The 13,432-nt window shown below is 47.9% G+C and overlaps 1 protein-coding gene across 1 annotated transcript in view; it reads left to right on the top strand.

Annotated features, from left to right (window-relative positions):
• The window catches only part of LOC113450486 (mannan-binding lectin serine protease 1-like), a 90,018-nt gene that overhangs the window by 47,689 nt on the left and 28,897 nt on the right, over positions 1 to 13,432 (top strand). The window contains 2 exon segments of the mRNA XM_087933715.1: positions 865 to 983; positions 2,043 to 2,121. Of these exon segments, the coding sequence (XP_087789841.1) occupies positions 865 to 983; positions 2,043 to 2,121 (198 nt within the window).

The following is a 13,432-nucleotide window of genomic DNA, read 5'->3' as shown; positions in this document are numbered from 1 at the left end:
CTTAAGGCGGGACTAGAACTCCCCGTCTCCTGGTGATTGGCCCAAAGTCACCCAGCTGGCTTTTGTGCCTAAGTCAGGACTAGAACTCACCGTCTCCTGGTGATTGGCCCAAAGTCACCCAGCTGGCTTTCATGCCTAAGGCGGGACTAGAACTCACCGTCTCCTGGTGATTGGCCCAAAGTCACCCAGCTGGCTTTCATGCCTAAGGCGGGACTAGAACTCACCGTCTCCTGGTGATTGGCCCAAAGTCACCCAGCTGGCTTTCATGCCTAAGGCGGGACTAGAACTCACCGTCTCCTGGTGATTGGCCCAAAGTCACCCAGCTGGCTTTTGTGCCTAAGGCAGGACTAGAACTCACCGTCTCCTGGTGATTGGCCCAAAGTCACCCAGCTGCCTTTCATGGCTAAGATGGGATTTAAACTTGTGATCTTCCGCTTTCTCGCCTGGTGTCCTAACCACTAGACCCAACTCTCTCCCTCGCGTTATTTTCACAATCTTCCCCTCTGTCTTTTCAAACAGCTTTCTCTGCCCAACGTATTTCTCATTTCCTTCGTGGAAGGAACTCATACTGCCAGATTTAGAAAGCTGCGACTTCCCAGTTTCCGCTTTGACTTGAGAAGGCAACCTTCTCTGAATTCAGAGTAGGCAAACTGAGGAAACCCACCCGTCGAAATACGCGATGCTATCCAACTTGCATTATTATTATTTTAAAAAAAATTAGCATCCTACTCCAAGCAGGATTTTGGGGCTGCAAAGAAACCTCCCCCCAAAAATAAATAAATGCATAGCTCTGGGGCTGTTTAATTCAGCACTGTCGTGTTTTTTTTTTCACCCTACCTGCTCATCCCTCTCTTAAACACACAGGGGATGCATGTCCGCTCCTGGATCCTCCCATCCACGGGAAACTTGAACCCTCACAAGCCGCCTACACCTTCAAGGACCAGGTTGTGATCAGCTGCAATCCGGGATACCATGTGGTGAAGGTAGGTGGATCCCGGCAGAGAAATCAAGAGAAATGGACCCTATTCCAGGTTCGGGCACGAAAGGCCGTTGGTTGGCCCTGTTGTGGAGCCTCCCTGGGCAGGAGCAGTCTATCTCAGTGCAGACGCTATCCTTCCGACGGCCTGAATGAAAGAGGCAAACTTCCCTTCCATGTCTGATCACACATGGCGCTTGGCCAGATGAAGTATTCAATTCAATTGATACTTGAATACTTAAATTGAATTCAATGGATGGAATTATAGAATGGGAATGGGAATGGGAATAGGATAGGATAGGATAGGATAGGATAGGATAGGATAGGATAAGATAGGACAGGACAGAATAGAATAAAATCATAGAAAATGGAATAGAATAGAATCATAGAATTATAGAATAGAAATGGAAATAGAATAGAATAGAATAGAATTACAGAAAATGGAATGGAATAGAATTATAGAATATAAATAGAAATGGAAATAGAATAGAATAGAAGTATAGAATAGAATAAAAGTATAGAAAATGGAATAGAACAGAATTATAGAATAAAAATAGAAATGGAAAGAATAGAATAGAATTATAGAATAGAAGTATAGAAAATGGAATGGAACAGAATTATAGAATAAAAATAGAAATGGAAAGAAAGAGAATAGAATAGAAGTATAGAATAGAATAGAAGTATAGAAAATGGAATGGAACAGAATTATAGAATATAAATAGAAATGGAAAGAGAAGAATAGAATAGAAGTATAGAATAGAATAGAAGTATAGAAAATGGAATGGAATCGAATTATAGAATAGAAATAGAAATGGAAAGAGAATAGAATAGAAGTATAGAATAGAATAGAAGTATAGAAAATGGAATAGAACAGAATTATAGAATATAAATAGAAATGGAAAGAGAATAGAAAAGAAATATTATATATATTTCTCACTTAGCAATGTAAATTCTAGGCTCCCTCCTGGCCGTAATTCGAGGACTACCTGCAATTAAACGAAATAAATGGCCTGCCGGGCGTGGAAACTAAGTTTTTTTCTGCCTCTTTTTTTTTTTTTTTTTTTAGGACGATGTGGAAAGCGAGACCTTCCAGATGGAGTGCATGAAGGACGGGGTATGGAGCAGCCGGGTGCCGGTTTGCAAAAGTAAGATGCCATTTTCGGGGACTTTAGCGGCAGGAGGGTGGCGGGGGGCCTGAGGGCTGTTGGCTTTTGCCCTCCCGCGTGGGCAAGGCTGGTTGGCACGGGACGGCACCCGGTAAATCTCCTTCGGTGGGGTTCAACTCAGATGGACCAAGTGCTCAAGCGTTCGGACTCCCAGCTCGCCAAACCTGACAAACCCTCTGACGTGAACTCAAAAAGATTCCTTTATTCGGACCGCCGGCAGCCCCGGCAAAATAATTTCTCTCTAACAAGCCCGTCTGTCCGGGAGATGCCCAGTTATCTGCCCCATCTATTCATCTCCGCCCCTGTTTTTGATCCCCAGAGCCAAGGTGGGGCTCTGGCTAGCAATGGTGGCTCTTCCGTCCCGAGGACCGGCCCATAGATGTCCCCTGCTCTCCTCTCCTCTCCTCTGCCTTCTGTGAATCAGGCCCTGAGCCCGGCTGTTCCTCCTCTTCCTCACCAGCCCCCGCCAGACCTGGGGGCGGTTGACTCTCCATCGGGGGGGCTGACGGACGGCCCAGGCTCCGCCTCCATCTTGGAGGTCTTCTTCCTATAAACACTCGTTCACGTCAGCGGGGGAAAAGCTGGACCGAGATGGATGAATGTGTCCCCGTCCCCATTTTTGGATTTGGGGCATCGCTGGGGTTAGGGACAAGGCACCAGGGGTCCCGAATTGGCCCAAAAAAAGAGAACAAGAAGTCCTCGTCATATGGCCGCAACCGAGCCCAACATTTTTGTTGCTCGGCGAGACGGTCGTTAAGGGAGTTTGGCCCCGTTGTACGACCTTTCTGGGTGCCCACGAGGGATGCAGTGGCCCCGTTTTCCCTGATGCCAAGGGAGGGGGGGCGATGGGGGGGGGAATCCTTTATTTTCTGTAATTCTGCACTAGAACAACTTCCATTTTTATTTTATTTTGTTGATTTTTGCCTTCCTTTCTCAATCAATTTAACCCGGGGATCCTTCTGGCTGGCTGGTGCTTCTTGGGATGTTTTGCATGATGCATGTTCTCACTAGCTCTCCTTTCTCTCTTTCCTTCCTTCCTTCCTTCCTTCCTTTCTTTCCTCCCTGCCTTTTTCCCATCCTTCCTTCCTCTCTTCCCACGTCCTTTCCTTCTTCCCTTTCCCCTCCTTCTTTCCTTCCTCGCGCCCTCCCTTCCCTTCTCCCTCCCTCCCTCATTTTCTGTTCCTCCATCTTTCTTTTCTCCCTCCCATTCCCTTCTTCCCTTCCTCCCTCCCTTCTTCCCTTTCCCCTCCTTCTTTCCTCCCTCCCTCCCTTCCTTGCTCCCTCTTTCTCTTCCTTCCTTCCTTCCCTTCTCCTCCCTCCCTCCTTTTCTGTTCCTCCCTTTCCTTTCCCTCCCTCCCATTCCCTTCTTCCCTTCCTCCCTCCCTCCCTCCCTCCCTTCCTCCCTTTCTCTCCCTTCCTTCCTCCTTCTTTCCTTTCTCCCTCCCTCCTTCCCTTTCCCCTCCTCCCTCCCTCCCTCCCTTTCTTCCTCCTTCTTTTTCTTCCTTCCTTCCTTCCTTCCCTTCTCCTCCCTCCCTCCCTCCCTTTCTTCCTCCTTCTTTTTCTTCCTTCCTTCCTTCCTTCCCTTCTCCTCCCTCCCTCCTTTTCTGTTCCTCCCTTTCCTTTTCCCTCCCTCCCATTCCCTTCTCTTTCTCCCTTCCTTCCTCCCTCTTTCTCTTCCTTCCTTCCTCCCTTCCCTTCTCCTCCCTCCTTTCTTTTCTGTTCCTCCCTTTCCTTTTCCCTCCCTCCCTCCCTTCCTCCCTTTCCCCTCCTTCTTTCCTCCCTCCCTCCCTTCCATCCTCCCTTCCCCCTCCTTCTTCCCTCCCTCCCTTCCTTCCTCCCTTTCTCTCCCTTCCTTCCTCCTTCATTCCCTTCTCCCTCCTCCCTCACTTCCCCTTCCTCCTTCTTTCCTTTCTCCCTCCCTCCCTCCCATTCCCTTCTGCCTCCTCCTCCCTCTCTCTCTCCCCTCCCTCTCTCTTTCTCTCCCTCTCTCCCTTCCATCCCTCCGTCTTCCCCCTTTTGCCTTTGCCACAGTGGCCGAAACCGAACCGACCAAGAACCGGCTCTCGATAAACAAGGACTCCGATTCCGCCGCCGCAGCGGCCTAACCCAGGCGCCTAGGATGCAGGGGGGGTGGTCCATAGCCCCCTCAGCCTCCCTGTGGTGGTGGGAGAGACCCCCCCCCAAAAAATATGACATTTACATCAGGGGTTGTATCACACACACACACACACACCCCACATCCTGGGTCTCTTCCAGCCCCTCCATTCGGAAGGGGCCGTTTTAAACCTTTCCTTCCTCATCAGCCGAGCTCATAAAATCGGAATTTCTAAGAGCAAAAACGCCCTGCAACCCAAAACTTCCTTTTGCAAAGAAATCCATCCCACAGAGACCGTGGCCAGCGGGGTGGATCTTCCTCTCTCTTCTTTTTCTCTCGGCGGCCTCCTCCTTCGCTACGCTCCTACTTTATAACCGAGGGAATGAAAACGCTCTTCGCGGGAACACGACTAACTCATCCTTTTCCCGGTGATGGGAATGGCTGAAAACTTTCTTTCTTATTTTTTTGGGGTCTTCTTCCCCTGGGACTCACAGACTGTGTCCATCCTTTTCTGGCTCTTCTCACCCACGCTGACCGGAGAGCTTCTCGCGAGCTCTTTTCCTGCACCTGCAGGCTCTGCCCCAAAAGGTCAGGAATCCAGGAACGTGGGAGAACAACAGCCCTGCAAAGGGGAAAGGGGCAAGGTCTGCGTGGGAGGGAAAAAACAAAAAAGATTTCTGACTTCCTTTTTTTTTTTTTTAATAATAATAATAATTTCACCTCTGGCTTCCAAAATCCTTCAGGAGCATCTGGGAGGGATTTTTTATTTTTTTTTAAAAAGGTGGAAATGATGGTTGCAACCGTTCCGTTGGAAGCCCTGCCTTTTGTGCGATGTAAGAACCGAACATCCATGATAAAAGAGAGTAACTTATCATTCTTTTCCCTGGCTTTTTCCCCTCCCCACGTATCTCACTGGATACTTGAGATGAGGAGCATATAAATTCAACAAATAATTTAAAAAAAAAATACACACACACACACACACACACACCCATGGGAAAATTAAAATAGCCAAGAATGTGGGGCCACGACACGGCACCTCCTTCTGGACCCCTGTGGCAATTTGCTTGGAGTTTCTCTCCAAGGATGGTTTCACTCCATAAGGGGCCTTGGTCAGTTTTGCTCAAGGTCTCCGTCGGGGTGATGGATGATGCATCAAGGCGGGAGTGAAATGAAAAAGGAAAAAGGTTTTTCTTGATTTAGGTGGCCTGAGAATGTGTAGACTTCAACTCCTAGGAAAGAAAGAGAAAGAAAGAAAGAAAGATTTTATATATATATATATATATATATATATATATATATATATATATATATATATATATATATATATATATATATATATATATATATATATATATATATAAGAAAATAAATTAATAAAAGAAAAAAAGAAAAGAAAAGGAGGAAGGGAAGGGAAGGGAAGGAGGAAGGTCAGGAAGAAAGGAAGAAAAGGTTGGAAAAAAGGGGATGAGGGAGGGAGGGAGGGAGGGAGGGAGGAAGAAGGAGGAGAAGAAGGAAGGAAAGGAGGAGAGGAAGGGAGGGAAGGAAGGAGGGGGGAGGAAGGAAGGAAGGAAGGGAAGGAGGAAGGTCAGGAAGAAAGGAAGAAAAGGTTGGAAAAGAAGGGGGATGAGGGAGGGAGGGAGAGAGGGAAGAAGAAAGGAAAGGAGGAGAGGAAGGGAGGGAGGGAGGAGCTACAGGAAGAAAGGAAGAAAAGGTAGGAAAAGAAGGGATGAGGAAGGAAGGGAGGGAAGAAGGAAGGAAAGGAGGAGAGGAAGGGAGGGAGGAGCTACAGGAAGAAAGGAAGAAAAGGTAGGAAAAGAAGGGATGAGGAAGGGAGGGAGGTAAGGAGGAGGAGGAAGAGAAGGAAGGGAAGGAGGGAGGAAGGAAGGGTAGGAAGAAAAGGAGGAAGGAGGAAGGAAAGGAGGAGAGGAAGGGAGGGAGGGAGGGAGGAGAATCAGGAAGAAAGGATAGGAAAAGAAGGGGAGGCAGGGAAGAAGGAAGGGAGGAGGAGGGGGAGGAAGAAAGGAAGGGTAGGAAAAGAAGGAGGAATGAGGAAGGGGAGGACAAGGAGGGTCAGGAAAGAAGGAAGGAAAGGAGAGAGGGAAGAGAAGCTGAACGAAGGAAGGAAGGAAGGAAGGAAGGAAGGAAGGAAGGAAGGAAGGAAAACAAACCAGCTGAAAAAACCAGGTTTGCTAGCTGGGGAATTCTGGGGACTGCAGCCCACCCATCTTCAAATCGACAAGGTTGAGGAGCGCTGCCTTCCACAGGCTCTAAAGGCAGACTTCGAGAGACCCAGGTCGACCCCTACAAGGTGTATTCGCACAACACGTTGGGCTGGGTTCTGTCACGCTAACCCTCGTCAGATTTGTGAGTGTGGCTGCGGCATCCGTAACGTGCACCGTTTGTCCGAACGCAGCCTATTCCGTTAGTAAACAAGGCATTGTGTAAACCCAGAGAAAGGCGGTTAATTCGTAATCCTGGTTCGGTTCGTGGTGTGAACAACCCCAGCAGCTAAGAACTGAAGAACAGGCAGGTAAGACCCATAAGGGCACGAAAGAGCTCCTGGTGGAGACCCCTCCCGCACTATTATGGGATGCTAGATCACTGATAGATCTGGACTGTGGCTGGAGTGGGGGGGGGGCAATTACAGGTAGTCCTCCACTTACGCAATGGCCACAACTGAGCAAGAGAAGCTGTTAAGTGAGTTCCGTCCCCATTTGATGGCCTTCCTCGCTACAGTCGCTAAGTGAAACCGCCGCGGGTAGCAAAAGGGGAGGCTGCGACCGTCGTAAAGTAGGAGTCAGTGGCCGAGCCTCTGAATTTGGATCGCGTGACCCTGGGGAAGGCTGCAACGGGGTCACTAAGTGTGAAAAACGGACCCAGGTCGCTTTGTTTCGGCGCCGTTGCAACTTTGAACAGTCACTAAACGGATGGCTGTAAGTCGAGGACCACCTGCGTAATTTTGCCACGCGGCCAGATGTGAAAAGTGGGGCAGGCAAAGGGCCAGATGTGGCCTTCAGGCCATAGAATGCCAGGCAGTGGTGGGAGTCACATTCTTTTTCACTAACGGTTCTGTGGGCGTGGCTTGGTGGGTGTGGTGGGTGTGGCTTGGCTTGGTGGGCGTGGCAGGGGAAGGATATACTGCCACATCCCCCTTCCCTCCCCACCCCACTAACCTGCTTTCCAGCTCCGTTCTCCTGGGCGGGGCAACCCAAGGAGACCCAGCCGATCAGCTGTGGGCGTGGCTTGGTGGGCGTGGTGTTCTGTGGGCGTGGTTTGGTGGGCGTGGCAGGGGAAGGATATACTGCCACATCCCCTTCCCTCCCCACCCCACTAATTTGCTTTCCAGCTCCATTCTCCTGGGCGGGGCAACCCAAGGAGACCCAGACGATCATCTGGGACTCAATGGGAGGCAGAGAAGAGAGATGGGGTTGGTGGGGCCAGTCAGTGATTGGCCGGTTCTCCAGAACTGGTCGGAACCGGCTGAATTCGCCACCTCTGGAGTAAGGGGCTTGAGGGGTGCTTTGGCCCTCTTCAAGCTGGGTTTCTTTCTTGCAGGCGTTTCATGACCCAGGTAGGTAACATCATCAGTGCTAGAAGGGAGAGGAGTTTGTGGAGAGAAGGAGGCGGAAAAAGACTGTGAGGTCCTTGGTGCTCTCTGAGCTTGGAGGCTTTCTTGCCGACGTTTCATTACCCACACTAGGTAACATCATCAGTGCTAGAAGGAAGGGGGGTTGCAGAGAGGAGGAGGAGGAGGAGGAGGAGGAGGAGGAGGAGGAGGAAGGACTATGGAGTCCTTTGTGCTCTGTGAGCTTGCTACTTTTCCTGCAGACATTTCAAGACCCAACTAGGGAACATCATCAGTGCTACAAAGGAGTGGGGAATGAGTAGGAAGAGGGGGGGCTATGGGATTTTTTTTTCTTCCTCCTCTTCTTCCTCCTCCAATTCCACCTGCTCCTCCTCCCTCCTCCTGCACTTCCACATCCGCACCCTCCTCCCTTCGCAAACCACCTTCCCTTGCAGCACTGATGCTATTCCCTAACTGGTTAATGAAAGGTCTACATGAAAACAACCTCAGGGAGGACCAAGAACGCCCCTCTACTCCTTCTCCTCTCCTTTTCCTCCATATTCCTTCTCCTCTCCTTTTACCTCCTCCTCCACTCCCCAAACCCCACTCTGTTCTAGCACTGATGATGTTCCCTTGTCGGGCAACGAAATGTCTGCAGGGTAACAACCGCGCTCAGAGAGCGCCACGGAGCCCTCCTTTTCAGAGCTTGGAAATCTTCTCCTTTATGAGTAGGTGGTTCCCAAAGAGCCATCTGGTTGGTTGGTGGGCTCCAAGAAGCCATCGCATGATCAAACGGTTGGATCAGAAGCCTGGAACCCGTCAGTGTGGGGTGCATCATAGCCCATCTGCCTCTTGTGGCGATGTGATTCATACAACACAACGTGGAGGTGCCACCCGCTAATGTTTTGATGGCGAAGAACCTCTCTGCGTCGGCTTATCCCAGGAGGATATTCCGGCTACTCATCGTTTTCTGGTGGCTGCTGTTTTTATGGTCACTTCTCAAGCTCTTGGGCCATGAAACGTTTGGGTTTCGGGTTGACCCCCTTCGTCAACCAACAAGGCCAGGAGATGTGTGGAACAGCTGAAGAACCAAAGAAAGACCTACAAGATGCCAACAGAAGTGAGAGCTAGCCTCAACTTTAAGTAGAACGGCGTTTCTCAACCTTGGCCATTGGAAGTTGGAGGGACTTCAACTCCTAATACGCTGGGAGTTGAAGCCCACCCGTCTTCAGGCGACCAAGGTTGAGGGACATCAAGGCAGAGCGAGGACCTCTGAGTAGAAAAGAAGACCACTCTCTACACTCGGAGTTCAACTGAGAGTAGATTATCCTACTGTCTCTGTGTATGGTTCTCGAGCTGCACAGTGGCAGAGAAAAAGGCAATTCAGAGGGTGATTAAGATGGCCCAAAACATCATTGGCTGCTCACGCCCCTCTTTGGAAGAACTGTATAGGAATAGATGTAAGAGGAAGATATTTAATATATTGAATGACTCCTCTCATCCGGGACATCAGCTCTTTGAACTATTACCATCGAGAAGGAGATTCAGGGTATTAAGAACAAGGACGACTAGATTTAAGAACAGTTTTTATCCAAGGGCAGTTTTGAGTTTGAATGCAGGGTCATAAGATTTTTGTGGAATTTAATGGCTGAGAGTAAGGGGGTATTTACATTTTTAAACTGTATAGAGATTATTGTATGGTCTGTTGTGTCTAGTTTTATTTTTCTTTCAATGGTGTTGTCCAGTTTTACTTGTGGAAGAGCACCTCATTTCGTTGCACCCGCTCGCGAGTGTAATGACAAATAAATTCTTATGTCTTATGTCACTCTAGAGTCATGGTGGACTCTAGTTCTGCTGAGTCCACCATGACATTCAGAGGTCTATCTGGAGTCCTCTTGAAGGCATCTAACGGATGGGAGCCCAACTCCTTTCTAGATCATTCTTTCCAGTTAGAAGCCTTGACATTTCCTAGCGTTGGTGTAGAACAATGGTTCTCAACCTGTGGTACCTGGGTGGTGGGGCAGTGATGTAGTCCCAGGGACGGGGTCAGCAAAGGTAGAAGAACTGTTATGATTTAAATCTTGACTTAAGTCTTGAGGGTCCCGTGACCACACAAGATATTTCAAAGAAATCCACGGTGAAGAACCACTGGTGTAGAAGATAGACAACCACTGGTGTAGAACCTCTCTTTGTGGGACTGAAATTGTCCTGAGAGATTTCACCCAACGGATGCCAGCCATTGAAGGAACTGAGGACCGGAAGAATTTGCAAGGGACAAGAAATCGGGATCGTTCTTTGATAGGATATCAGTCAAAAGTGCTTTTCTCAAAAGGTCTGGACTTCCTTGTTTTTTTCTTCTTTTGAAGATCTTTCGCTTCTCATCCAAGAAGCTTCTTCAGCTCTGACTGGATGGTGGGGAAGGGAAGGGTTGATACTCATTGCAGACAAAGCTGGTCATTTGCATCTTTTTAGAGGGTCGTTGAGGCCACTTGGAGGTCTATCCGTGTCCTCAGGGTCACCTGAGTGGTGCAAAGGGTTGCGGAACTGATGAAAGAACCACGTTGTAGACTGGAGACAGGTGATGCCTGTGAGGCCGCACACCCATTTGCACTACTTGGGTGAGGTCACAAATAAACCTCCGAGTGGCCTCCACGACCCTCCAAAAGGATGCAAAGGACCAGCTGTCTGCCAAGAGCATCAATCCTGCCACTTCCCACCGTGCAGTCAGAGCATTTCAAAGGCCCTCTAAAAAAAAGTTAAGAATAAAAATTAAAAATAAGTGGACCAACCTCATTAAAAATCAAACAAGGACTTAATTTCCCCAGCCAGGAAATGAGGGGTGACCTTTGAACTGACAGATTCAGGCCTTATCTTTCCATTCCTGTTCACAAAAGCGGCCTTGTGCTGCTTTTAAACGTGAACCACGGAGAACAACAAACAGCAATCAGGCCAGGAAAAGCGGGCTAAGGAAGCAGGCGTGGGTTTCGAGGAATTCCTTCATGAAGGACCGAGATGGCCACGCAGGTTGCCTTGAGAAATCGCGTGTGTTTTGTGGGTGGGGAGAGAGAGAGGGGGGAGAGAGAAAGGAAAAAGAAAAGGGAAAGAGAGAGAAAGAGAGAGAGAAAAAGGGAGGGAAAGAGAGAGAGAGTGAGATAAAGAGAATCAGAAAAAGAGGGAGGGAGAGAAAGAAAATGAAAGGAAAAGAGAGAAAGAGGAGAGAGAGAGAAAAGGGGAGGGAAAGAGAGAGAGAGTGAGAGAGACAGAAAAAGAGGGAGGGAGAGGGAAGGAGGGAGAGAAAGCAAATGAAAGAGGAAACGAGAAAGAAAAGAGAGAGAGAAAAGGAGGGAAAGAGAGAGAGAGTGAGATAAAGAGAGACAGAAAAAGGGAGGGAGAGAAAGAAAGTGAAAGAGGAAAAGAGAGAGAAAGAGAGAGAAAGAGGAAAGAGAGAGAAAAGGGGAGGGAAAGAGAGAGAGAGTGAGATAAAGAGAGACAGAAAAAGGAAGGGAGAGAAAGAAAATGAAAGAGGAAAAGAAAGAAAAGAAAGAGAAAGCGGAAAGAGAGAGAAAAGGGGAGGGAAGAGAGAGAGAGTGGGATAAAGAGAGACAGAAAAAGAGGGAGGGAGAGAAAAAATGAAAGAGGAAAAGAGAGAAAGAGAGAGAGAAAGAAAGGAGAGAGAAAAGGAGGGAAAGAGAGAGAGTGAGATAAAAGAGAGACAGAAAAAGAGGGAGGGAGAGGGAAAGAGGGAGAGAAAGCAAATGAAAGGAAAAGAGAGAGAAAGGAGAGAGAGAGAAAAGGGGAGGGAAAGAGAAAAAGAAAGCGGGAAAGTGAGAACGAGGGAAAGAGAAGTGAGAGAAAGAGAGAGAAAGTGAAAGAAAGAGGAAAAGAGAGAGTGTGAGAAAGAGAGAGACGGAAAGAGAGAGACAGAGAGAGATAAAGAGACAGACAAAAACAGAAAGAAAGAAGAGAAAGAGAGAGAGAGAGAGAGAGAGGTTGTATTTATGGGAAGAGAGGAAAAACACCCATACAAGTCGTTCACCTTTGGACTGGACTTCCTGCACATGGCTCAGACCAGGGGCCGCGGAGAAAACATCTCCTGGAAGCAGTTATAGGGAGTCCTCCTCGACTTACAGCAGTTCACTTAGTGACCGTTCCACACCTACAACCATTGCAGCCTCCCTCCCCACAGTCAAAAGTGATCAAAATTCACAGTGGCTCGGCCACTACCTCATATTTATGACCGTTGCAGCATCCCAGGCCTCACGTTGATCCCGTTCTGCGACTTTCCGCCAAGCAAAGTCTACAGGGGAAGCTGGGATTCACTTAACAACCGTCTCGCTAACTTGAACAGCTGCGGCGATTCGCTTGACAAATGTGGTGAGAAAAGTCGTACAATGGGGGCAAAACTCACTACGCAAATTTCTCCCTCCACACCCTCAATTCTGGGCTCCATTGTGGTCGTAAGTAGAGGACTACATTTATTCCTTTTAGGTCACCTAATTTATTAATTATTATTTTTTAATGTTAATCTACAAGCACCAAACTCCGATTGACTCTGGGAGGCACTCAAAACTCGAGAAAACATCTAACATGAAAAATACAAGTGTATTAATTTCAGATCAACCAATAAGTTAATTTTAGTTTAGTTTAGCTTACTTCACTTAACTTTACTTTATACCAGGGGTGGGATTCTACCGGTTCTCACCTATTCTCTAGAACCGGTTGTTAACATTCTAAGCAGTCCGGAGAACCGGTTGTTAGAAGAAATTACTGGCCTAATCCTGTAAGGAAGGCAGGAAGGAAACATTCTGGTGTTGCTTACAGAAACTGCCTCTCCGTTAACCCTTATTACATTCTTGGCAGGACTAGACTTCCTGTCTCTGGAACTTCTCTGGAGTTTTTTCCCCCTCCTTTGCGGGTACTTTGCTTGTGTGGAGTGACCATTCAAAGTTACAGTGGCACTGAAAAAAGTGAATTATGACCATTTTTCACACTTACGTCTGTTGCAGCATCCCCACAGTCATGAGAGGCCAGGCGAGGAGATGCGTGCCTCGATGTGAGTGATATTGACTTGGCCATGCCCAGCCAGTCACATGACCATTAAGCCACGCCCACCAACTAAGCCACGCCCACAGAACCGGTTGTTACAAAATTTGAATCCCACCCGCTTTATACTTTCCCTTACTTTGTACTTTACTTTTTACGTTACTTTACTTTATACTTTACACTTTACTTTATATTTTACTTTACTTTTTACTCTATTTTATTGTCATTGCACCTCGTACAATGAAATTAAATACCACCTTCAGTGTATATTATGACTATGAAAATAAACACAAACACACATCCTTCACATTCTATACAATTGAATTAAAAACCCGATATTGCATTTATATTGCCCTATACAGTAGAATTCAAAAGAGCTCCTGCCCTGGGATAGAAGCTGTTTTCCAGCCTGTTTGTCCTTGTTTTTATTATTATCCTGTACCGTCTGCCAGGTGGTCATAGTTCAAAAAAAGGGTTCCCAGGATGAGATGGATCTTTGAGGATGTTTTGGACTTTCTTAAGGCAGCGGGAGCTCTAAAGCTCTTCCAAAGAGGGGAGAGGGCAGCCCAGGATCCTCTGGGCAA

This window comes from Pseudonaja textilis, chromosome 4 (genome assembly GCF_049901715.1).
Source record: "Pseudonaja textilis isolate UNSWEBS1 chromosome 4, rPseTex1.2, whole genome shotgun sequence".
NCBI classification, from domain to species: domain Eukaryota; kingdom Metazoa; phylum Chordata; class Lepidosauria; order Squamata; family Elapidae; genus Pseudonaja; species Pseudonaja textilis.
Note: the sequence above shows the minus strand (reverse complement) of the source record. Positions and strands in the feature narration are given on the sequence as shown.